The 21,380-nt window shown below is 36.1% G+C and overlaps 1 protein-coding gene across 4 annotated transcripts in view; it reads right to left on the bottom strand.

The window, feature by feature from the left end:
- NAA35 (N-alpha-acetyltransferase 35, NatC auxiliary subunit) overlaps positions 1–21,380 on the bottom strand; it is a 98,824-nt gene that overhangs the window by 50,258 nt on the left and 27,186 nt on the right. For all 4 annotated transcript variants that reach the window (XM_063080664.1, XM_063080665.1, XM_063080662.1 and 1 more), the window contains exons 6-10: positions 19,630–19,797; positions 2,730–2,796; positions 2,605–2,648; positions 1,256–1,306; positions 536–619 (exon numbers count right to left, since the gene is read on the bottom strand). In XM_063080664.1, coding sequence (XP_062936734.1) covers positions 536–619; positions 1,256–1,306; positions 2,605–2,648; positions 2,730–2,796; positions 19,630–19,797 — 414 coding nt within the window. The remainder of the gene's footprint in view (positions 1–535; positions 620–1,255; positions 1,307–2,604; positions 2,649–2,729; positions 2,797–19,629; positions 19,798–21,380) is intronic.

Here is a 21,380-nt window from a genome sequence, read left to right as displayed (position 1 = left end):
AAACAACAGGAAAAAACAATCACAGAAGTTAGGTCAATGTTAAATGTTGGATCTGTACTTACCACTTAAGAAATCATCATAAATTAGTCTGTAATTGACTTGGGTTAATGCAAAAATAAGTAAAAGAAAAAATATTCACCAATTAGGGCTTGCTTTTGGTTCTATACAAATCCAACTTAATTATTTAACTGAAGGGACGAATAGTCTACCTAAAATTCTCAATTTTCTTTCTCCTTTTCAACTCAAAAAATATGACAATCCACAAGTAATTTCAACTTTTATTGTTTTATTTACCAAGTAATATAAAACTTTATTTTTATATCAACAGACAAGGATATTTATGGAACAGAATATAAAATTCATGTGACTTCTAGAGAAAAATAATCAGTTATTCTGAGGTAAATATACCAGACGCTAAGTGCTGTGTATCTGAGGTCAGCAGTACTTCAATGGAAAAGTCTCAGAATTGCTTCATTAAGGCATTACATCCCCAAATCACTAAAATAGGTAGACAAATTATAGTAAACGCCCTTACCTCTTTCTTAGTAAAGGCTATAAGCACCGTCAGTAACACTCGAGTAAATTTCACTCTGCTGAATACTGCTAAACATTGTTGGTGCTAAAAAACAAGAAAGGACTAGAAGTTAAAAGATGCAAGGCCTGTCAAAGAAACCTTATTTTAAATATATCTTAACTCCTGCATCTCAATGTTCATAACTTACTACATTACACACAACTTCACTTACAGGATTTTTAAAGGTGTGGAAAATAAAACAAAGCCGACTCTTTTGAAATAGAAATATAAAGAAAAGTTTCTATATCAACAGGACTGATTTTTTTCTAAGTCAAAAGTTACACTATTATCTCGAAAACTGATTTAATTAGCATTTTTAAAAGGACTGATTAAAAAGTGCTTCAGTCAGAAAATTCAGTATCTCAACAAAGGTCCAACAACTTTTGATACTGTGTAAGTACTTGACATTTGCAAGCTTTGATGCAACATCTGTAAAAGATGTTTTCTTCATTTTTTCTTCCTACCTCACAGGAATATTGAAGAGTTTTGCAATCATGTATTTGAAAGAGTTGTATTATCATTCTATCAAAATAAATACAAGGGAAATAAAGTCCCTTGCAATGTCCAATTTTTAAAGAAATACCTTAAAAAGGGCTTCCATAAATTACAACGCAGTTCATAACACTACAACATTAAGAGGTAGACTTCTCTGATATTATACCAGAAAATAAGTTCAATTACTTCTAGTTCAACTTCTGGATCTCTTTCTTCTCCTTGTCGACTTCGAGTACTCTAAGATTTTAAAAAAGGTAAATTAAAACAAACGCAAACCTAGAGAAATATTAGATTATAAATATGCAAGGTGAAGCGCTAAATTAACTTATTGAGCATACAGAACAATCTATTTTTAGGTAAAATATTTGGAGAAAAAAGCTGTGTCTAGTATTTATTTCCTTCCTATTAATTAATGCTACACACAGAAAGTTCATTTTGATATAAATTATAAAGATCATACAAGAGTCAGGTATTAAAACAACAAAAGCAAAAGGATGAAATTACAAACAAAAGCATATGGCACACAGTACTACTTTCCTTTAAAAGGATCTATTAACTGAAATTCTTGATGCTTTCGAAACTAATCTTATTGTAAAAAAATAGTAACCTTTAAAAAACCATATCATAAAAATAAATTAACATGGTCAATACTGATGTTTTAAAATGTAAAACATCTTGTTAATGTCAAGAGTTATAACTATTTTATTTGACAAAATCCCAGGGCAGTACCACGGAAAGATCTGGTAAAACAAGATGTAGGTTCTAGCCTCAGAGCTGCCACCTACTAAGAACATACCCTTAAGTAAGATTAGGTTACTTAACTCCTTTGAGTTGTATTTTTCTCATCTAAAAGTGGGACACTGTGTGTGTTTATTCATTTAATTCACTGAACAATTGTAAAAAAAAAAAGGAAAATAATAACAATAATACAAAATTTATTTGACAACCTTACCATTATACAAGTGTAAAAAAATAGTAGACATGGTGCTGATAAACACCAAGGTCAAGGGTTCAGATCCCTATACAGGCCAGCCACCAATTTAAAAAAAAGTAGAAATGTAATGTTTTCCCCTTTTTAATCTCTATGAGAAGCAAAGCACCAAGGGTCATAGTGCTGAAGTATGTCATCTAGAAGGCTTTCACCAGATTTGGGATACCACCATTTACTGAGCTCATCTACTATATTCTAGACACTGTACTAGCTATTTAAGATACAAAGGGGAAGAAGAAAGTGCTTACCTTTGAGGGACTTAAAACTCTAGTGAGGTAAAAAATACTATTCTTAAAATAGCACATTAGAAGTCTAAAACATTGGCAAAAAATTGAAAAAGTTGAAAGGGTAAATTTTCAATACTTGAAACTGATATTAATTTATCAGAAACTCCTTTAGCAGTCTTCAAACTCATTACAAAAAAGGCATAGCATATAAAAGAGAGAGGTGTTTCTATACTAGTTATCTGTAATTAGTTAAAGTTAACCAGACATTAAGAAGAATGCCAAATCCCTATACCAAAGAAAAGAAGAAACATACATACCTTTACTCTTCTTTGCATGTCATCCTCCACATCTTTTAACATGCCTAGACAGAGAAACAGTTAAGTTTACAAAGGAAACAAATCAAAACATACAACTGGTGAATTATCTTCATAAATGGTTTTACCTGTAACTCGAAGATCCGTCACACTGTTAGCCATTTTAAATCCGTAAGTCATTGACTGAAAATCTTCCTATACAAAAAAGGAAAAATTAGGCCCTTGAAAAGCAGCAAAAGCTGTCTTTATATTTCTCCTACAAAATCATTATTTAATAAGAAAACAGAAACGGAACACTATCCTGCTCATACATCCAAGTTTTCCTTACAGACACACACCTAAAACCATATTCTAATATAGTGTCTGTCCTTAATTTCAATTGCTTGTCCTTAAGCAATTTAACCATATCTGCAATATGTTCATTTGCAAAATAAGACTAATATTTATGAAAATATGACAAAGTAATAATTTCCACTTACAAAGTATTCTCACATTCACAGGTGAACAGTAAATTTATAATAATTATTGTTTGATGACAGGTTTGCAAGACTTAGACAAGACTTACTTCGAAAATGATTAAATACCTGCTTACACTGTTAACTACAAATGTTAAGCCTTCTCAAACAGAATTACTCAAAGTGACAGCAAAACCACATTCTACCAGAGCCCACTGTAAAGAAAAGATTACTCACACACAGACCCCCATTCCCAAAATCATTTATTAAATGATTTCACTGCTGAGTTATCAACAAATTAAGTGTGATTTGCTGGGCTCAATTTGAAGAAAATAAATTTAATAACATCTGGCTGATTCAATTAAGAAGTCATAAGCCCCATTAAAGGAGTGTTTCTGCCATATTATAATTCCTATTATAATGTAGATAAAAGCCTAATATAATAGAATAATAGGTATTTACAGAAGTGGCCAGAACTACAGCAAAATTTCTGGGCTGTAAAATTTCTAGATTCTCAACAATAACAGCGAGCATCAAATTCATGTCAGGTACTGTATCTCACAAACAGAATGAACAACAAAAAACCACAATGTCCCTGTCTCAAAGAATTCAGTAAGGCATAGTATATAGCTCACATGATTGGCTCTTCTAAAAATCACAAGTTATGTTACAATGCTACAAGCTTATCTTCTAGGTTAAGTGTATACTCTATCTCTACTTGAACTTGATCAAGTAGGATTCTCAAATTTTACATATCTGAAAAGGAATTTTTGATGTCTACGTCCCCAGTGTTGACCACATCACTAAGTGGCACCAGCACCTATCTACGCTTGCTCAGGCTGGACAGCTGAACCTCGACTCTTCTTGTTCTTCCCACATCCCATATCAAATCCATAAGAAAACCCTGCAGGCTCTATCTTCAAATTCTGACCTAATCACTGCTCACCCTTCCACAGCTATCTCTAGTTTCAGCCACCAACATCTCTCACTCCTGTAACCACCATCAGACAGGTCCCCTACCTACCACACTTAGCCCTTCTATAATTTACTCACCACCAGAAGGCAGAGGGACTGTTTCAAAACAAGTCAGACCACGTCACTTCCCTACTCAAAAGTCAATCATTTCCTGCCTCACAGTAAAATCCACACGCCCACCACGGTCTCTAAGGCCCCCCACCATGTGGCCCCAGCCTCCCTCCCCACCCTCACTTCCTACCACTGATGTCCACACTCACTGTACTGCATCAGACACGCCTGCTTGTTGTTCAAACACGTTCTCCTCTCAGGACCTGCGTATGCTGACCCCCACCCCAAAATGATTTTCTTCAAAATATTTATAAGGTCCCATCCCTTACTATATTTCAGCCTCTGTTCTAATGTCAATTCCTCATATAAAGGTCCCTGTGCATTCTCTCTAAAACAGGACACTACACCATTTTATATCCCCGTACCCTGCTTTCATTTCTTCACAGAAGTTATTGCCACCTGATATTGTATGTGTATTTTTTTACTTATACATTAACTATTTATTCCAAGGAATGTATATAATCCATGAGATTAGGACTTTGTTTTATCCACTGCTTTACCTCAGGGGCTTAGAAGAGTGCTTAGCACAGAGTAACTCCTGTTCGATAAATATTTGTCGAGTGAATAAGTGACTTACTCCAGGGTAAAGGTCATAAATGCAAAAGGCAGGTTACCCTCCCTAACTGTGGCTGGCTGGCTACCAGATCCACTGGGGGATGGAGAGAGCTGTGGAAAACTGGAGAACACGTGCTTCATCTTAAAGGGGGTCAGCCACTACTTACCACACTGCAGCCACAAATGAATACAGAGCTGTGTGGTCAGGTCTCCTAACTTTTCAGAAGGAAAGTCTAGGTTGTTTTTGTTTCTTTAGCATAAAAACTTCTAATTTTTAAAAAATTAAGTAGGCCAACATTGTGTAGACAAAACAAACAAACCCTATAAATCCTATCTGTAAACTGTCGGTTTGCCAAGAGTCTAAGGAAAACCATCTTTCTGAGAGAATATCACAGGTTCTGTGTAACAAATGCAAGACTCAGTAACAAGTATTTAAATGTAGTCATTAGGGTACCAAGGGCAGGGAAGTCATGTAAACAGATTGCTGTCATTAAAAAAATCTCTTGATGCTTTGAGGACTTAAGGACAAAAATCCTAGTGAAACCCAGGCAGACCAGCTATTGGACTCTATCCAATAGTCCAAACAAGAGCTGATGGTGATTTCGACTGGGGTTGTAACAGTTGGGGTAGTACAAAATTGCTGAAATCAGGATATATTTAAAAGGTAGAGCCAACATGATATGCTGATGAACTAAATATGGGTATGAGGTAACTACACAATCAAGCCTCATTTTTATGTTTTTGGTATGAGCAACTGACAAATGATGGTACCATTTTCTGAAATGGGGCAGACTTTGGCAGGAGCAGGTTTAAGGGCAGAAATGGAGTACAATTTGGTTATATTAAGCTTGTAATTACTTTGGTCATCCAAGTGAAGATTTCAGGAAGGCACTTGCTTGAGTCTGGAAGGCAGGAAAGGAATTAGAACTAGGTCAGCATATTGTTGGTATTAAAAGTCACAGAACTAGAGGAAACCAACCTAGGGAGAAGGTATAGAGAAGAAAGGGAGCCCAGGAGTACTCCAGCATCTAGAGAAGCAAGCACAGGAACTGGACTAACCAGGGAGGCAGAAAGAAATCCAAAAGGCTGTGGTATCAGGAACACGAAGAGAAAAAAGTATTTCAGAGAGAGGTCAACTGGGTCTAAATTATGCTCATAGGTTGGATAGGGAGGGATGAGAACACCTGATTTAGCAAGATGGATAAAGAGCAGTTTCCCCGTAGTGGTGATAGAGTGACCATTTGGAATGGGTAAGGAGAGACTGAAAGAAAAAGTAAAATAAGCAAATATTAATAGTGAATAATAGTGAAAGAATAACATTAAAGCATATTTATATGCCAGTAAAATATCTAGTAGTAAACGGGAGACTAGTAATGTAATACAATAAAGGTTTAATAACTGCAGCAGGCAACAGGGGATGGAATCTAACACAACTGGAGGGGCTGAGCTCGCACTGTTACAGGAATACATTCATTTTAAGGACAAAAGGCAGAGTATATGGATAGCAGACAGATTAGCACTTGTGATTAAGGTAAGAAGCAAGGTGAAGATGAGGAAGGTTAGCAGTGGAGGCTTGAGAAGACATGGTGAAGCCACTTTAGAGACCAGAGAAGCAGATGCACTACAGAAGCATAGGACAGGATTGTCTCCAGTGCTGAGTGCCCATCTGACATTTGCAATCCTAAAATTAAAGTGAGAGCAAAAACACATACATTGGTTTTCTCTAGCAGCTTCTGCTGCTTTAGTATAAGCAGGGGTTAGGCAGATGGTTGAGGTTTTGCCAGATAAGTGATACAAATGATGGGGGAGGGAGGGAGGTAAGTAAGGGTGTTTGAGTGATTTCAGCACTGGCCCGTGGACCTGAGGACATGAGGAAAGTAAGAGAGTAATAAGGTGGTAGCATCCATGAACTGGAGGTCTCTGTGGAACTGAAAGATAATAGTAGAAAAATCAGTAGATAATTATGAAAGCAAGGGGTAGCAACCAGAGTAGTAGGTTTGAAATCAAGATTTTGGGAGTGAGTAGATTAGTGGGAGAAAAATTTTGTTCATTTATTTCCCTAATTCCTAACCCATTTTCCAAGCACTCTACAGTGACTGGTAAGGGCTAGATACCAGGAACACGATGGTAATAAAATACAACCACTGCCATTACAGAGCCTATTACCCAGAGAGAAGTAAGACATCTTAACAGGTGAGGCCCATATTCTTTATGGTACTTTACAGTGTCTTCACAATACTGCCAATACACAAGGGTACTTCAAAAAGTCTGAAGAAGGATGGCCTATTAGCTCCGTTGGTTAGAGCACACAGCCTTGTACTGCTCCGGATCCTTGTACGGCCGGCCGCAAACAAATAAAATAAAGAGTTCGAAGAAAAAAAGAATTAAAACATGATACAAATCTTTCCATGAACTTTTTGAAGACCCCTCACATAATTACAAAGAGTTACCAAGGATATTTAGGGTTCTATAAAATATTGCATTGAAAACAATGCAGCTCAGCAAGGAAATTTAGATTAGTAAAATATTTATAATTGCAACTGTAACATAACACCCAATACTACCAGTATGGAAAAAGAATGTGATTCCACGAAAACAATAATCTTGATTGTACTAATAATGTAAATTCTAATAAAGTAGAATTTTTTTCAACCCCTCTGTAACTTAACCATTGAGATATACTGGCTGAGATTTATTACTGCTTTAAAAATTCATGTCACAGATCAAACATTATGAATAAAACTTTTTGTATAAAGATTTCTGGGACTCCTGAAATGATCTGATTAATTCAACCAAAATTTGAGTACCTAATACAAATAGTTCCTACTCAGACACTGCATAACATAGTAACAGAACAGGTAAGGGTAAAATATGCACACCAGTACTTCAGATTAAGACCTGAAACAACTTAATTGTCCATTAGTAGTGGTTTATAATTTATTGTATATACAATGGAATACTAATAGTTAATATTAAGTGCTTACCATGTGCCACTGTTCTTAACATTTTACTTGTATTAACTTTGTTATCTTCACAATAATGCTCTGAGGTGGGTATTATTATATACTACATTTTACAGATGAGGAAACTAAGGCACAGAAAGGTAAATTCCCCCAAATGATAAAGTTAGTAAGTGACAGAACCCAAATACAAACCTAGGTGGTCTCATTTTCCAGAGGCTGTACTTCTTTAATTTTTATTTTGAAAAATTTTCAGATTACAAAAGTAGTAAAGACAAGTCTCATATTCCCTTCACCCATATTCCCCAAATGATATTTTTACCACATCTCCATTAAAACTCCCTATATTTTTTTCTGAAACTTTTCAGATTACTGAAACATTGAAGACCATGACATCCCCTTTACCTCTAAATATTCACCTCTAAAAACAAAATCATTCTCTTATATAACCACAGTACAAATATCAAATCAGAAAATTCATGTCTTTTTAAACTTCTCTTAATCTGCAACAGTTCCTCTGTCCTTATCTTTCATGTCTGACACTGTGATATAGGAGAGGTCAAAGTCATTTTGTAGTATATCCCTCAGTATGGATTTACCTGATGTTTCTTTAAGATTAAATTCAAATTATGTCATACTTAGTAGGAATACAGCAGAAATGATGCTGTGGCCTTCTTACAGCATTGTATCAGGAGGCACATGATGTCAATCTGTTCCATTACTGATGATAACTCTGGCCACTTGGCTGAGGTGTTGTCTGCCAGGTATCTCTACCATAAAGTTATCATTTTCTCTTTATAATTAATAAACTTATCTTGCAGGAAGATACTTTGAGATTAGATACATATCCTGTGACTCCTTATACTTTTGTCTAGACTTATACTTTTGTCTAGACTCCCTCCCATCCTCACTTTGCACAGCCAAGTGATATGCCTACCATATTATTTCCAGCACCTGCCACAATACTTGACACATACTAATAAAATGGATAGCTAGTGGAGGCCAGAGACAGGCAAACTACTTCTTAAAGGACCAGATAATATATATTTTATGCTTTGCAGGCCAAGCGGCAAAATGAAGGATATTATGTAGGTACTTACATAACCTTTTTTTTTTTTTCGTCTTTTTCGTGACCGGCACTCAGCCAGTGAGTACACGGGCCATTCCTATATAGGATCCGAACCTGCGGCACGAGCGTCGCTGCACTCCCAGCGCAGCACTCTCCCGAGTGCGCCACGGGCTCGGCCCCTACATAACCATTTAAACATAACCATTTAAAAATGCTTAGCTTGAGAGCCATAAAAAACATAGGAAGCCGGCTGGATTGGTCTGAAGGCTGTAGTGTGCTCAATTTTAGTTCACAGAGTATAGATATGGCGTATGGGAAAAAGAGAAGAGTCATAGAAAACTGAGGTTTTTGGTCTACACAACTAGAAAAATGGAAGAATGTCCCATTTGCTGAGACTAAGAAGAATACAGAAAAAAGAAGTTGGTGGCATGGGGAAAATCAGTAGCTCAGTTTTAGAAATGTTAAGTTTGCGAAAGACATCCAAGTGGAGATGCAGATTAGGCAGCAGCATATATGATTATGAGGTTCAGGGAACAGGTTGAAGTTGAGGATATAAATCTGGACTTCATTAGAATAGACAGAATTTAACATGAAACTGCATGAGGCTCAAGAGCATAGGGCATCCCCCACAGACAGTTGGCAGAAGGGCGGGGACCTCAAGAGACAAGAGCAGCCCCTGCCAACAGACAAAATGAGCATAGAGACCTCAGGAGCCAAGGGCAGTCCCCACTGATAGCCAGCAGAAGTGCGGGTCACGGTCACACGGGCAGCCTGCTGCTACTGCAGACATCATCACTGCATGGGTGGTCAACGACCACCACTACACCACCACTACAAGGACGGCCTGCCACCATAACAGCAGCCACTGCCACTGTGCAGGTGGCTCACTGACCACTCAACCTCACAGACACAAGAAGGGTCAAAAGCGAGGCCAAGGAAAGAGGAGAGAAAGCGAAGACCCATGACCCAGTGGCCCAACCCACAGGGTGAACTACACCGCCTCCACAGAAGCACACCTGGTGGTGAGAGCTGTGTGTGCAGCCCACATAAGTGCCTTGATCCAGGGAAACACACACACGGAACCCCGGGAGAGTGCAGAAACCCAGGACAGCAAAACAAAGTAAGGAAGAAAATTCCCAGCCACCACCAACCCATCCTCCAACCGGGGAAAGCAAGGACCCAGGTGGAGTGTTAGAACACAGGATTTAAATATACACTTTAGACCAATTGGACTTGGCAGATATCTACAGAACATTTCATCCAACAACTACAGAACATATATTCTTCTCATCAGCACATGGAACATGCTTGAGAACAGATCACATGTTAGGGCACAAATCAAGTCTAAAGAAATTTTAAAAAACTGAAATCATTTCAAGTATATTTTCTGAGCACAATGAATGAAAACTAGAAATCAGTAACAAGCAAAACTCTGGAAACTACACAAATACATGAAAATTAAACAACATGCTCCTGAATGACATATGGCCACAAACAGAAATTAAACAGGAAATCAAAAAATTTACTGAAACTAATGAAAATAAAGAAGCATCATACCAAACAAAGCCTGTGGGATACTGCAAAAGCAGTACTAAGACAGAAATTTACTACAATAATCACTTACATCAAAAGAATAAAAAGATTCTAAATAAATAACCTAATGCTATACACCTCAAAGAACTAGAAAAACAATTCAATCCCAAAATTAGTAGATAGAAAGAAATAATTAAGATCAGAGCAGAACTACATGCAATAGTGACAAAAAAATGATACAAAAGATCAATGAAGCAAAAAGTTCGGTTTTGTTTTTTTTTTAAGATAAAATTGACAAACCATTAGATAGACTAACTAAAAGAAATAAGAGATAAGACCCAAAAAACAAAATCAGAAATGAAAAAGAAATACCACAGAAATACAAAGAATCATTAGAGACTATTAGGAACAACTATACACCAACAAATGTGAAAACCCAGAGGAAAGAGATAAATTTCTGTACACATACAAACTACCAAGACTGAGCCAAGAAGAAATAGAAAACCTGAACAGAGCAATAATAAGTAATGAGACTGAAGAAGTAATCATCAGTCTCCCAACAAAGAAAAGCCCAGGACTGGATGGCTTTACTGTTGTATTCAACCAGACCTTTACAGAGAAATTAATACCAATTCTCACCAAAGTATTCCAAAAAATTGAAAAGAGGCCATTCTTCCAAACTTATTCCATGAGGCCAGCATCACCCTGATACCAAAACCAGACAAAGATACAACAGAAAAAAAGAAAACTACAGGCCAATGTCTTTGATGAACATAGATGCAAAAGTCCTCAACAAAATATGAGCAAACAACACAGCAACACATGAAAAAAACATTATCCACCATGATCAAGTGGGACTCATCCCGGGATGCAACAATATTTCAACATACCCAAGTCACTGTACACAAGTCACAATAGTTCAACATACACAAGACACACCACATCAACAAAATCAAGGACAAAAACTATGTGATTATCTCAATAGATGCAGAAAAAACATTTGACAAAATTCAGCATCCGAAAGACTCAACAAATTAGGTATAGAAGCAAAGTAGCTAAACACAATGAAAGCCATATATGACAAAACCACCACCAATATCATCCTGACTGGGAAAAGCTTTCAGGAAGAAGACAAGGATGCCTACTCTCACCACTCCTATTTAACACAGTATTAAAAGTACTGGCTGAAGCAATCAGGCAAGAGAAAGAAGCAAAGGTATCCGGATTGGAAAAGATGAAGTCAAATTGTCCCTGTTGGCAGATGACATGATCCTAAATACAGAAAAACCTAAAGATTCTACAAAAAAAACTCTTAGAAGTGATAAACGATTTCAGTAAGGTTGCAGGTGGGACCGTAAATTAGTGCAGCCATTATGGAAAACAGTGTGGAGATTCCTTAAGTAAGTACAGACAGAACTGCAACCCCACTCCTGGGTATATACCCAATGGAATGGAAATCACTATGTCAAAGGGATACCTGCACTCCCATGTTTACTGCCGCTCCAACCTAAATATCCACTGATAGACAACGACCTGAGGAAAATGTGGTATATATACAAAATGGAGTACTTACTCTACCATAAAAGAGAATGAAATTCTGCCATTCACAGCAACATGGATGAGCTTGGAGAAAATTAAGTGAAATGAGTCCGGCACAGAAAGAGAAATATCACATGTCCTCACTCATAAGTGGGAGCTAAAAAAAATAAAATAAGAAAGAAAGAAAGATACAACAATCACAATAATTTGTTGAACTTTCAAAAGGAGAGAACAGAACAGAGGCCACCAGAGATGGGAAAGGAGGAAGGGGAGAGGGGTTAGCGAGAAATTAGTAAAGGGCCACAAAAAATGATTATATTGTGTAATGCTGAATATACTAATTATGCTAATTTGAGCATCACATATTGCACACAGGTACTGACATTCAATGCTGTACCCCACAGATATGTACAATCATGTCTCCATAAAAAAAAAAAAAAAAAAAAAAAAAAAACTGCATGAGATCATCAAGAGAATGAGGATAGAGAAGAGGTGTGAAACTGACACTGAGTCACACCAATGTTCACAGGTGTGTTGTCCTATATGGCAGTCACTTAGCCACATTGCCATTGAACACCCGAAATGTGGCTAGCTCAAACTGAGATGTGCTGTAAGTGTAAAGAACATACCAGATTTCCAATACTTAGTACAAAAAAAGAATGTAAAATATCTCAATATTTTTAAATCGACTTTAACAATATGAAAATACTAATATTTTAAACTCAAATATTTTAGATATATTGAACTAAATAAAATAAGGCTATTAAAATTAATTGGACCCATAGCTACTGGAACATTTTAAATTATGTATGTGCCTTGCATATTTCTATTGTACTATTTTAGAAAAAGAGATGACAAACAAGAACCACCAGTGAGATAAGAAACCAGGGAAGAAAGGCATCTTAGAAGCCAAGTAAAGAATTTGTTTTGAGGATGAAATGATAACTACATGAAATTCTGCTGACAGATCAAGTTTAAGACCAAACCTTAACCACTGGGTTTAGCAACATTTAGGTCTTTGATGACAATGTGTAGCGGGACTGAATTATGTCCCCCCAAAACTCACTGAAGCTTGAATTGTGTCCCCCAAGTTTTATGTATTAGAAACTTAGCCCCCACTGTGACTGTTGAGAGGGTGGGAAATCCTATTATGGTAATTGAAAGGTGGAGCCTTGAAGAGGTGATTGAATTGTAGGACCGTGCAATAGTGAATGGATCAAAAATGGTGATCAGGGGTGTGGTTCTGAGGCTTTAAAAGGAGAGGAGAGTCTCTCTCCTTCTCTGCTCTCTCTGCTTCCACCATCTTGCAATGTGAGACCCCAGATGGACTTTGGACTTCCCAGCCTCAGAAACTATGAGCAATAAATTTTGTTTTCTTTACAAATCAGCCAGTTTCAAACATTTTGTTATAAGGAAGAGAAACAACTAATACACCATGACAATACAGTTTTGGTGAAAAAGGGTTAAAGTCTGATTGGAGTGGATTCAGTAGAGAAAAAGAGGAGAAAACCAGAGACAATGGGTATGAACACCTCTTCTAATGACATGGCTGAAAGAAAAATTGGGATATAGACAAAAGATAAAGAACAAAGTTACACTTAAAAAATTGTAGTTTTAAAACAGAGAAACATGAAGCCTGTTTGTATCAGCAAAAAAATGTGAGTGATCCAATAGAGGGCAAACTCATTATGCAAGGAATAAAGGGAAGAAGTGCTACAGCAGTATCTTTGAATATAAGACAAGGCATGGGATCAAAGCACAAGCAGAAGGGATCACCCTTTGATGGGAATAGAGAAGGTTCATCCATATAACAGAAGAGAAGCAGCAGAACATAGGACACATATGCAGGTAGGTGGGAAGATTGCTTCTACTTATACAGAGTAATAAGAAGGTAGGATGGATGACAGCGGAAGTGCTACAAATCTGAGGACAGTGGGAGTGAATGAAATAGGAAAAAGTAATGATTGCTAGGTAGCACGCAGGAACCACCTGAAGTTAGTGGTCACGAATTAGAAGTAGGACCAACCAGGGCCGGCCCCGTGGCTCACTCTGGAGAGTGCGGTGCTGGTAGCACCGAGGCCACGGGTTTGGATCCTGTATAGAGATGGCCGGTGCACTCACGGGCTGAGCATGGTGCAGACCACACCGTGCGAAGGGTTGAGATCCTCTTACCGGTCAAAAAAAAAAAGAAGTAGGACCAACCAATGTGAATGTGTTTTTCTCCACTTACAGTGAGATATGCAGGTTTAAGGGTGGAGCAGGCAAACGGTTGCATTTAACTAGGTTGAGGTACAACAAGGCAAGAGAGGAAGGGAGTTCAAAGTACATGCAAGGGAGTGATTATAACAAAGAAAAATGGTATTTAAATTCAAGAAGATAATGACAGTGAATGTATTAAAGTCCAGGTGAGGATGGAAAAACTGTAGGAGTCAGAATACAAGTAATCTATATAAACAGAGACAGTGGTCTGAGAAAGGGAGGCTTCAAACTGAGATCATTAAGAGGATGCAATGACCAAGTCCTATGGTCATTAAAAAGAGAAATCCTAAAAGCTTCCAAAGAGAAAACATGGGTCACATAAAAAGGATCAGGATGGCAACACTGAAACTGCAAGACAGTGGATGAATACCATCGAAATTCTGAGGGAAATTATTTTCCAACTTAGAATTCTATTACACTCAAATTGTCAAATAAGTGTAAGAATTGGGAAGACATTTTTTAGACATAAAAGGTCTCAAAAAGATTCCCATCCCTGACTCCCTGAGAAACTGGAGATGCTTAACCAAGCAAAGTAATAAACTAAGAACAATTAAGGCATGAGAGCCAGGTAACAAGGGATCTAACAAAAAAAAAGGGGGGGGGGATGGAATTTCCATAAAAATGAAGAGCAAGCCAGAATGACAGCTGTGTAATGGGCCTAGAAAGCAACGAATGCAATCTGAAGCTCAAGAACAAAAGACTTCAAGAGGACCACTTCCAAAAATATATTTACAAATGATAGATTACCTGATGTGTTTCACAATAACGGGATGGAAGAACTAAGAGAAAGTATACAGAAAACTAAGCAAATCAAAAAGAAGAGATAGTTATCACCTCCAAGATTAAAAAAAAAAAAAAATTGTATGAGAAAGGAAATGTAAGGATATTCTACTTTGGCTCACCTGTCATTAATACTTATACAATCACAATAATGTCAGCACTGAATAATAAATTTAAGCAAAACCTGAATTTCTATGTAGGGCAACATAAGGCATAATGTATGATGGCTGAATCCTGATACATCATAGCTAAAATTTGTTAGATCCTTAAATGCAGAAATTACAATGTAAGCTTATTATACACAAATATGGAAATATATAGTAAGATAAAGCTGAAAAATTAAATATCTTTATAGAATAGTAAGAAAAGAACAGAAAACTATTTTTCCTTGTAAGTTTTGTGAGCTATCTGACTTTAAACTATGAAGAAGCATTACTACTTTTATAAAAATGCACACATATGCACACTCCAGTGAAAATTTTCAAATAGCAGAACTAAATATTACCAGATTACCTATATTTAGGAAGACAACTGGTGGTCATGTGGAGAATGGACTAGAGGGAAAAGACTGGGCCAGAAGGAAGAGTTCAGAAACTCTCACAGGAGACTAAATCTAATGTGGACATACACATCAACTTAAGCAGAAACAATGAGAGAAAAGAAAAAACAGTACCCAGATTCAAGACATTTGCAAGTCAAAACAAAAGAATCTGGATGTAGGGGAAAAGAGAAAAGAAGTAATCGAAGATAACACTGACGGTACAGAATGCATGAGACAAAGCAGTTTGATGGGAGAATTGTAGTTCCCATTTTGCACATGTGAACAAGATATTAAGAAATGTTTTTAGATGGCTGAAAACGTCTCCAGTTCAGGAGACATATTTGAGAACAAAATAAACCAGCAACTAGGAACTTCAGAAGCATTCATTTCAAACAAACAAATAACTTGTTCATTATAAATCATTCTTATTTATTCATTACCAGGTATCTTAAGGATTTTTCCCATGTAACCAATATTTTTTTTCTAATAATAAAACTGAAAAGTTTAGCAAAAAAGGAAAAACTTCTAGCCCAGTAGCTAACTTGTAGTGATATTTCTTTCCGGTTTTACTTTTACATAGTTGGCTACACTATGTGCTTTTTTAAACCTTTTAAAGTATACATTTTCCCATGTTATTAAACTCACTGTCATCACGCTAATTGATATGTATAATAAATTATCCATAATTTATTTCAACCATAACCCTAAAGTCAATTGTTTACTATTAAAACTCTGATTAGTATATTTGGGCATAAACTGTCCACATTTATAGTTAATTCTTTAAGGTTGAGTTCCAGAGGTGAAATAACTAGTTTAAATGGTAACGTTTTTCAGATTTTTGATAAATATATTACCAAACTATTTTCCAAAACAGAAATCCCACAAGTAAAAATTAAAGTGCCAACTTATCTCATTCTTGCCAACATCGAATATTCTAAACTTTTAAAATTCTATAGATGAGAAGTGAAGTACTTATTATTTCAATCTGTATTTCCGGTATTATAATGAGGCTAAATTTTTTAAAATGTTACAGCTATTGGATAACCTTCCTTCATGAATAAGCAATTTATGTAATGTCCATTTATTCATTTAGGCCTCAGTGCTTTATTTGAATGAGACCTTAATACACAGAAGTTAATTATCTTTGTTGTCTTTATTTTTCCTAAAATTTTTTCTATCACTGTTGCTCTGTTAGTCCTTTCCCTTAAGATTTCTCCCATTTGTTAGTAAGTCCTTCATCCAGAATATATAAATAAATTCATTCATAATTTCTATTATTAAAAAACGTACCTTAGTTTATTTAAAAACAAAGTATGCAGATAAATAATAAAAATTTCAGCAGTACAGTTATATATCCCAATCCTCAGTACCCCCGTTATCCTCTTGTGTATAAAGATTTAACTACGTCTCTTTTTAAGAAAAGAAAACAAAAATAGTAGCAGGTTATACAGGCTTTCTACACCCAACTTTTCTCACTTTGGAGAACTATTCTTATCTATACGTATATAACTACCTGTTCTTTAAAGGCAGCACACTCAATTGCATGAACATAGCACCTTTTAAAGAATCACCTATAGATGGACACTGAGGAAATTTCCAGAGTTTAGTTACAACAAACAATACTACAATTAATGTCCTTGTACACAGGCCTTTGTGTACAAGCACAAACATACTCATAGGATACAGTGTTAGAAGTGAAACTGCTGAGTCAAGACATGTGCACTTTAAATTATGATTACCATATTGCTTTTTAAAAGTTGTAAGAGTTTACGCTCCCATAAAAAAAGTATGAGTCTTGCTTACAGCTGAAGGCTGAGTGCTGACTGATAAATGTGGAAAGAGTACTAAAGTCAGAAAATCCTCATTCTACAACCATCACGGTAAAGATTAGTCTAGGCAAGCATAATCAGTGGATGCTAAATCTAGGAGGAAAGACTTTAATGAGCAGGAAATTTTTATGATCTTAAAGTGTTTCCCAACAGATCGCTCAAATACAAGGGGAAAAAAAATAACAATCATATAGTAATCTGACAACACTGTGATCAAAATAAAATCACTGAGGGGCAGATGAACACTGTATGACTCTAGACGTGATATCCTGAGAAGCACACTTATTTATGTCATATTCCAGTCAGAATTGCGTAATCTAAATCTAATCACGAGGAAAGAGCAGACAAGCCCGAAGAAAGGCACATTCTATTTAAAAAAAAAAAAAGAGAAAGCAGGAGAGGGCTGTGTTCTCAAAAATACGTCAACAGAAGAGCTGAGGAGTAGCTGTAGATGAAAGGACACTAAAGAGATATGCAACTAAATGCAGCATATGATTCTAGATTGGATCCTGTATGGGGGGGCGGGGTGAAGCTAAGAAGAATTGGATCAATTGACAAAAATGGAATATGAATAGTGCATTGACATTACAGATTTATGGGGCCGGGCCGTGGCTCACTCGGGTGAGTGCGGTGCTGATAACACTAAGGCCACGGGTTCGGATCCCATATAGTGATGGCCGGTTAGCTCACTGGGTGAGCGTGGTGCTGACAACACCAAGTCAAGGGTTAAGATCCCCTTACCGGTCATCTTTTTTAAAAAAAAAAAAAAAAAAAAAATGACATTACAGATTTATGAAGGTTGATAACTGCTCTGTGGCTGTGTAGAAGACTACTTTTTCTTAGGAGATGCACACTGAGGTGTTGGGGGAAGACGGTAATAATGTGTGCAACTTACTCTCTAACGGTCAAGGGAAAAAAAACATACACAAGTCCATATATACATGAGAGAGCGCACGCAAGTGAAAAACCAAATGTGACAGTATGTTAAAAGCAGCCGAATCTATGTTAAGGAATATATGGTATTTGTGTTGTTACTGTAACTGCTCTGTTAATCTGAAATTATTCCCAAATGAAAAGTTTGAAAAGAGCATAAGCAGAGGGAAACAATACCTGTTCATATCATTCATTCTCTCTCTCTCTCTCTCTCTCTCTCTCTCTCTCTCACACACACACACACACACGGAGCACAAGTGCCTGTTTTCCTACCTCACCAACCTGATGTATTATAAAAAATTTCTCATCTTTGCCAATAATGGGTGAAAAAAGGTATCTAACAGTAATAGTTCACATTTCTCTTAAGTGAGGTTAAGCATCTTTTCTTATGTTTAAAGGCAGTTTTATTTTCTGTAAACTATCTTCTCTGATTTTTAATACTTTTTTATACTTAAAATATTTCATCTATCTGGAATTTTTTAATGTGAAATGATGATAATCTTCAAGGGTGCTAACCAACTGTCCCAGTACTATTTGTTAAATGAATCCTTTGTCTGCCCTGATTTTGATGTCCTTTTCAGTGTACTTTGAGAATAAGTACTTAAAGTTATCTGTATTTCTCTTCTCATTAACTCAAACTAATCTTTTTTAAATTCTATTCAAAGGGTAAGATTTTCCATAATGACACCCATATCAGCATAAATATGTAGCTGAACAACCAATGAATGTATAAAATGTAAACAGTATTTCATAAACAACTCACAAGCCATACGTTCAAATGTGAATAATCATATTAAGTTTATATTTAATTATTCTCACATAGATAATATAAATTTAGAAAAGTTTTACATACTATACACTGAATAACTGTTGGAGCCTAAGATATTTATTTTGGATCAGTAACAGCATTAAAAAGAAACAATGGTTTCAACAAATGGAAGAATTCAACAAAAATAATTAGTTATTGATAATTATCAACATCTGAAACCTTATTTTTTTGATAAGGAGGAAAAAAAAAACCTTTCTATATCTAAAACTCACACTTCCTCAGGTGAGGAACTCAGAACTGAAGGAAAATGTTTATACCCTAAAAATACTCTTCTTATCTTTGTTTTTCTTAGCTCCGTCTTATCCAAAGACTGAAAGTACAGCCTTTTTGTGTTGTAAATTGTGAGAGATTGGAGAGCAAGGGGCTGCCTCTATTTTTTCTGTGAATCCCCACAACATTTGGAACAGTTCTCAGCACATAATGGATACTCAGTGAACAACACTGACAGAAAAGAACATGCACAAAATTTAAAGCCCTTTCTTGGAGAGAACTGGATTACTTCAGCCAACATATTTGTAAACAGCAATAGCATCACTTTGAAAAGCTGTTTTTAACTATACATGTGGACAAAAATATGTATCATCATAAAATCATTTAAATACATCACAGTGAATAAGATGGTCAACAAGCTTCAGGAATTCTTATACTACAAAATCTTACCTCTTCAAAAACAGCAGCTTTATTTACTTTTTCCCTTGCAATGTCACAGATTTTCAAGATTCCCAGAGCAAAAGCTTTCATAGCAGGATCTTCTATAAAGTCTGGATTATGAATGTAAAGGCACGTAAATACTGTCTGTGCCAAGGAATGGCCTTCTAACCAGGTTATCTATAAAGAAATAAAAGAGCGTAAGCAAAGAGTGAAGAGTGAACCTACTGTTAAGAGTGAAGAGACAACCTACTGAATGGGAGAAAATATTTCCAAACTATACATCTGACAAGGGGTCAATATCAAGAATATATAAGGAACTTAAAAACTCAACAGCAAAAAGCCAAACAACCCAACTGAGAAATGGGCACAGGATCTTAACAGACATTTCTCAAAAGAAGACATACAAATGGCCAACAAGCATATGAAAAAATGCTCAGCATCACTAATCATCAGGGAAATTCAAATCAAAACAACGAGGTACCACCTCACTCCAATTAGAATGGCTATTATCCAAAAGACAAAAGAAAACAAGTGTTGGCCAGGATGTGGAGAAAAGGGAACATCGCTGTTGATGGGAGTGTAGACTTGGACAGCCATTATGGAAAACAGTATGGAGGGTCCTCAAAAAATTAAAAACAGAACTACTATTTGATCCAGCAATTCCACTACTGAGTACATACTGAAAAGAAATGAAGTCAGCATGTTGAGGAGATATCTGCACTTCCATGTTTACTGCAGGACAATTTACGATAGCCAAGATGTGGAATCAAACAAAGTGTGCAACAGCAGATGAATGGATTTAAACAAAATGTGGTAATATATACACAATAGAATACTATTCAGTACTCAGAATGAAATCCTGTCATTTGTGGCAACACAGATGAACTTAGAGGACATTATATGAACTGAAGTAAGTCAGGCACAGAAAGACAAAAACCATATAAACTCACTCATGTGTGGAATCTAAAAAAAAAGTTGCTATTACAGAGGCAGAGAGTAGAACAACAGTTAGCAGAGATTGTGGAAGGGAGTGGGGGAGGGAAAACAGGGAGAAGTTGAGCAATGGGTACAAAATTCGATTAGACAGGAGAAATAAGTTCCGATATTCTATTGCATAGTCAGGCGACTATGGTAACAGTTAAGTTTTGTCTAATACATAATAGCTAAAGGAGAGGCTTTTGAATGTTTTTACCATGAAAAAATAATAAAAGCATGAGGTGACTGATACATTAACTACTCTAACCCAATTATTATACAACATACATATGTATCAAAACATGAGATTGTACCCCATAAGTATGTATAATTACAGTGTGCCAATCAAAAAAATTTTTTAAAGCATGCATAGTTAAGGCAATACACAAAGTCTGCAAACTCTAAATTGATTCAACAACCAAAGACCAGAGTGCCACAGGTCCAAATAAATATAAGATTAATCACAAGATTTAGAAGATGACTAAAGGTAAGGTCAGAAAAAAAACTTTCAATGACTACAGATTTTCAAGAATCATATACTATAAATGACTAGCTATCCATGGGAAGCATTCTCATATATAATTCACTTTGTAATATATTCAGAGACTAATGAAATTAAAGTGCCTTATTATGTAGCATCTAAAAGCAATCATTTCCATAATGTAGTCAATAAAAATCCATAAACCAGAGAATTCACAACTGTAGAACTAACCAGGTCTTTAGCCATGCATTCAACTCTTCTTTTCTATCCTCACCACCACTAACCAAGCCAACAGCATCATATC

This window comes from Cynocephalus volans, chromosome 16 (assembly GCF_027409185.1).
Source record: "Cynocephalus volans isolate mCynVol1 chromosome 16, mCynVol1.pri, whole genome shotgun sequence".
NCBI classification, from domain to species: Eukaryota; Metazoa; Chordata; class Mammalia; order Dermoptera; family Cynocephalidae; genus Cynocephalus; species Cynocephalus volans.
The sequence above is the reverse complement of the archived record's forward strand: the minus strand, read 5'-3'. Positions and strand labels throughout refer to the sequence as shown.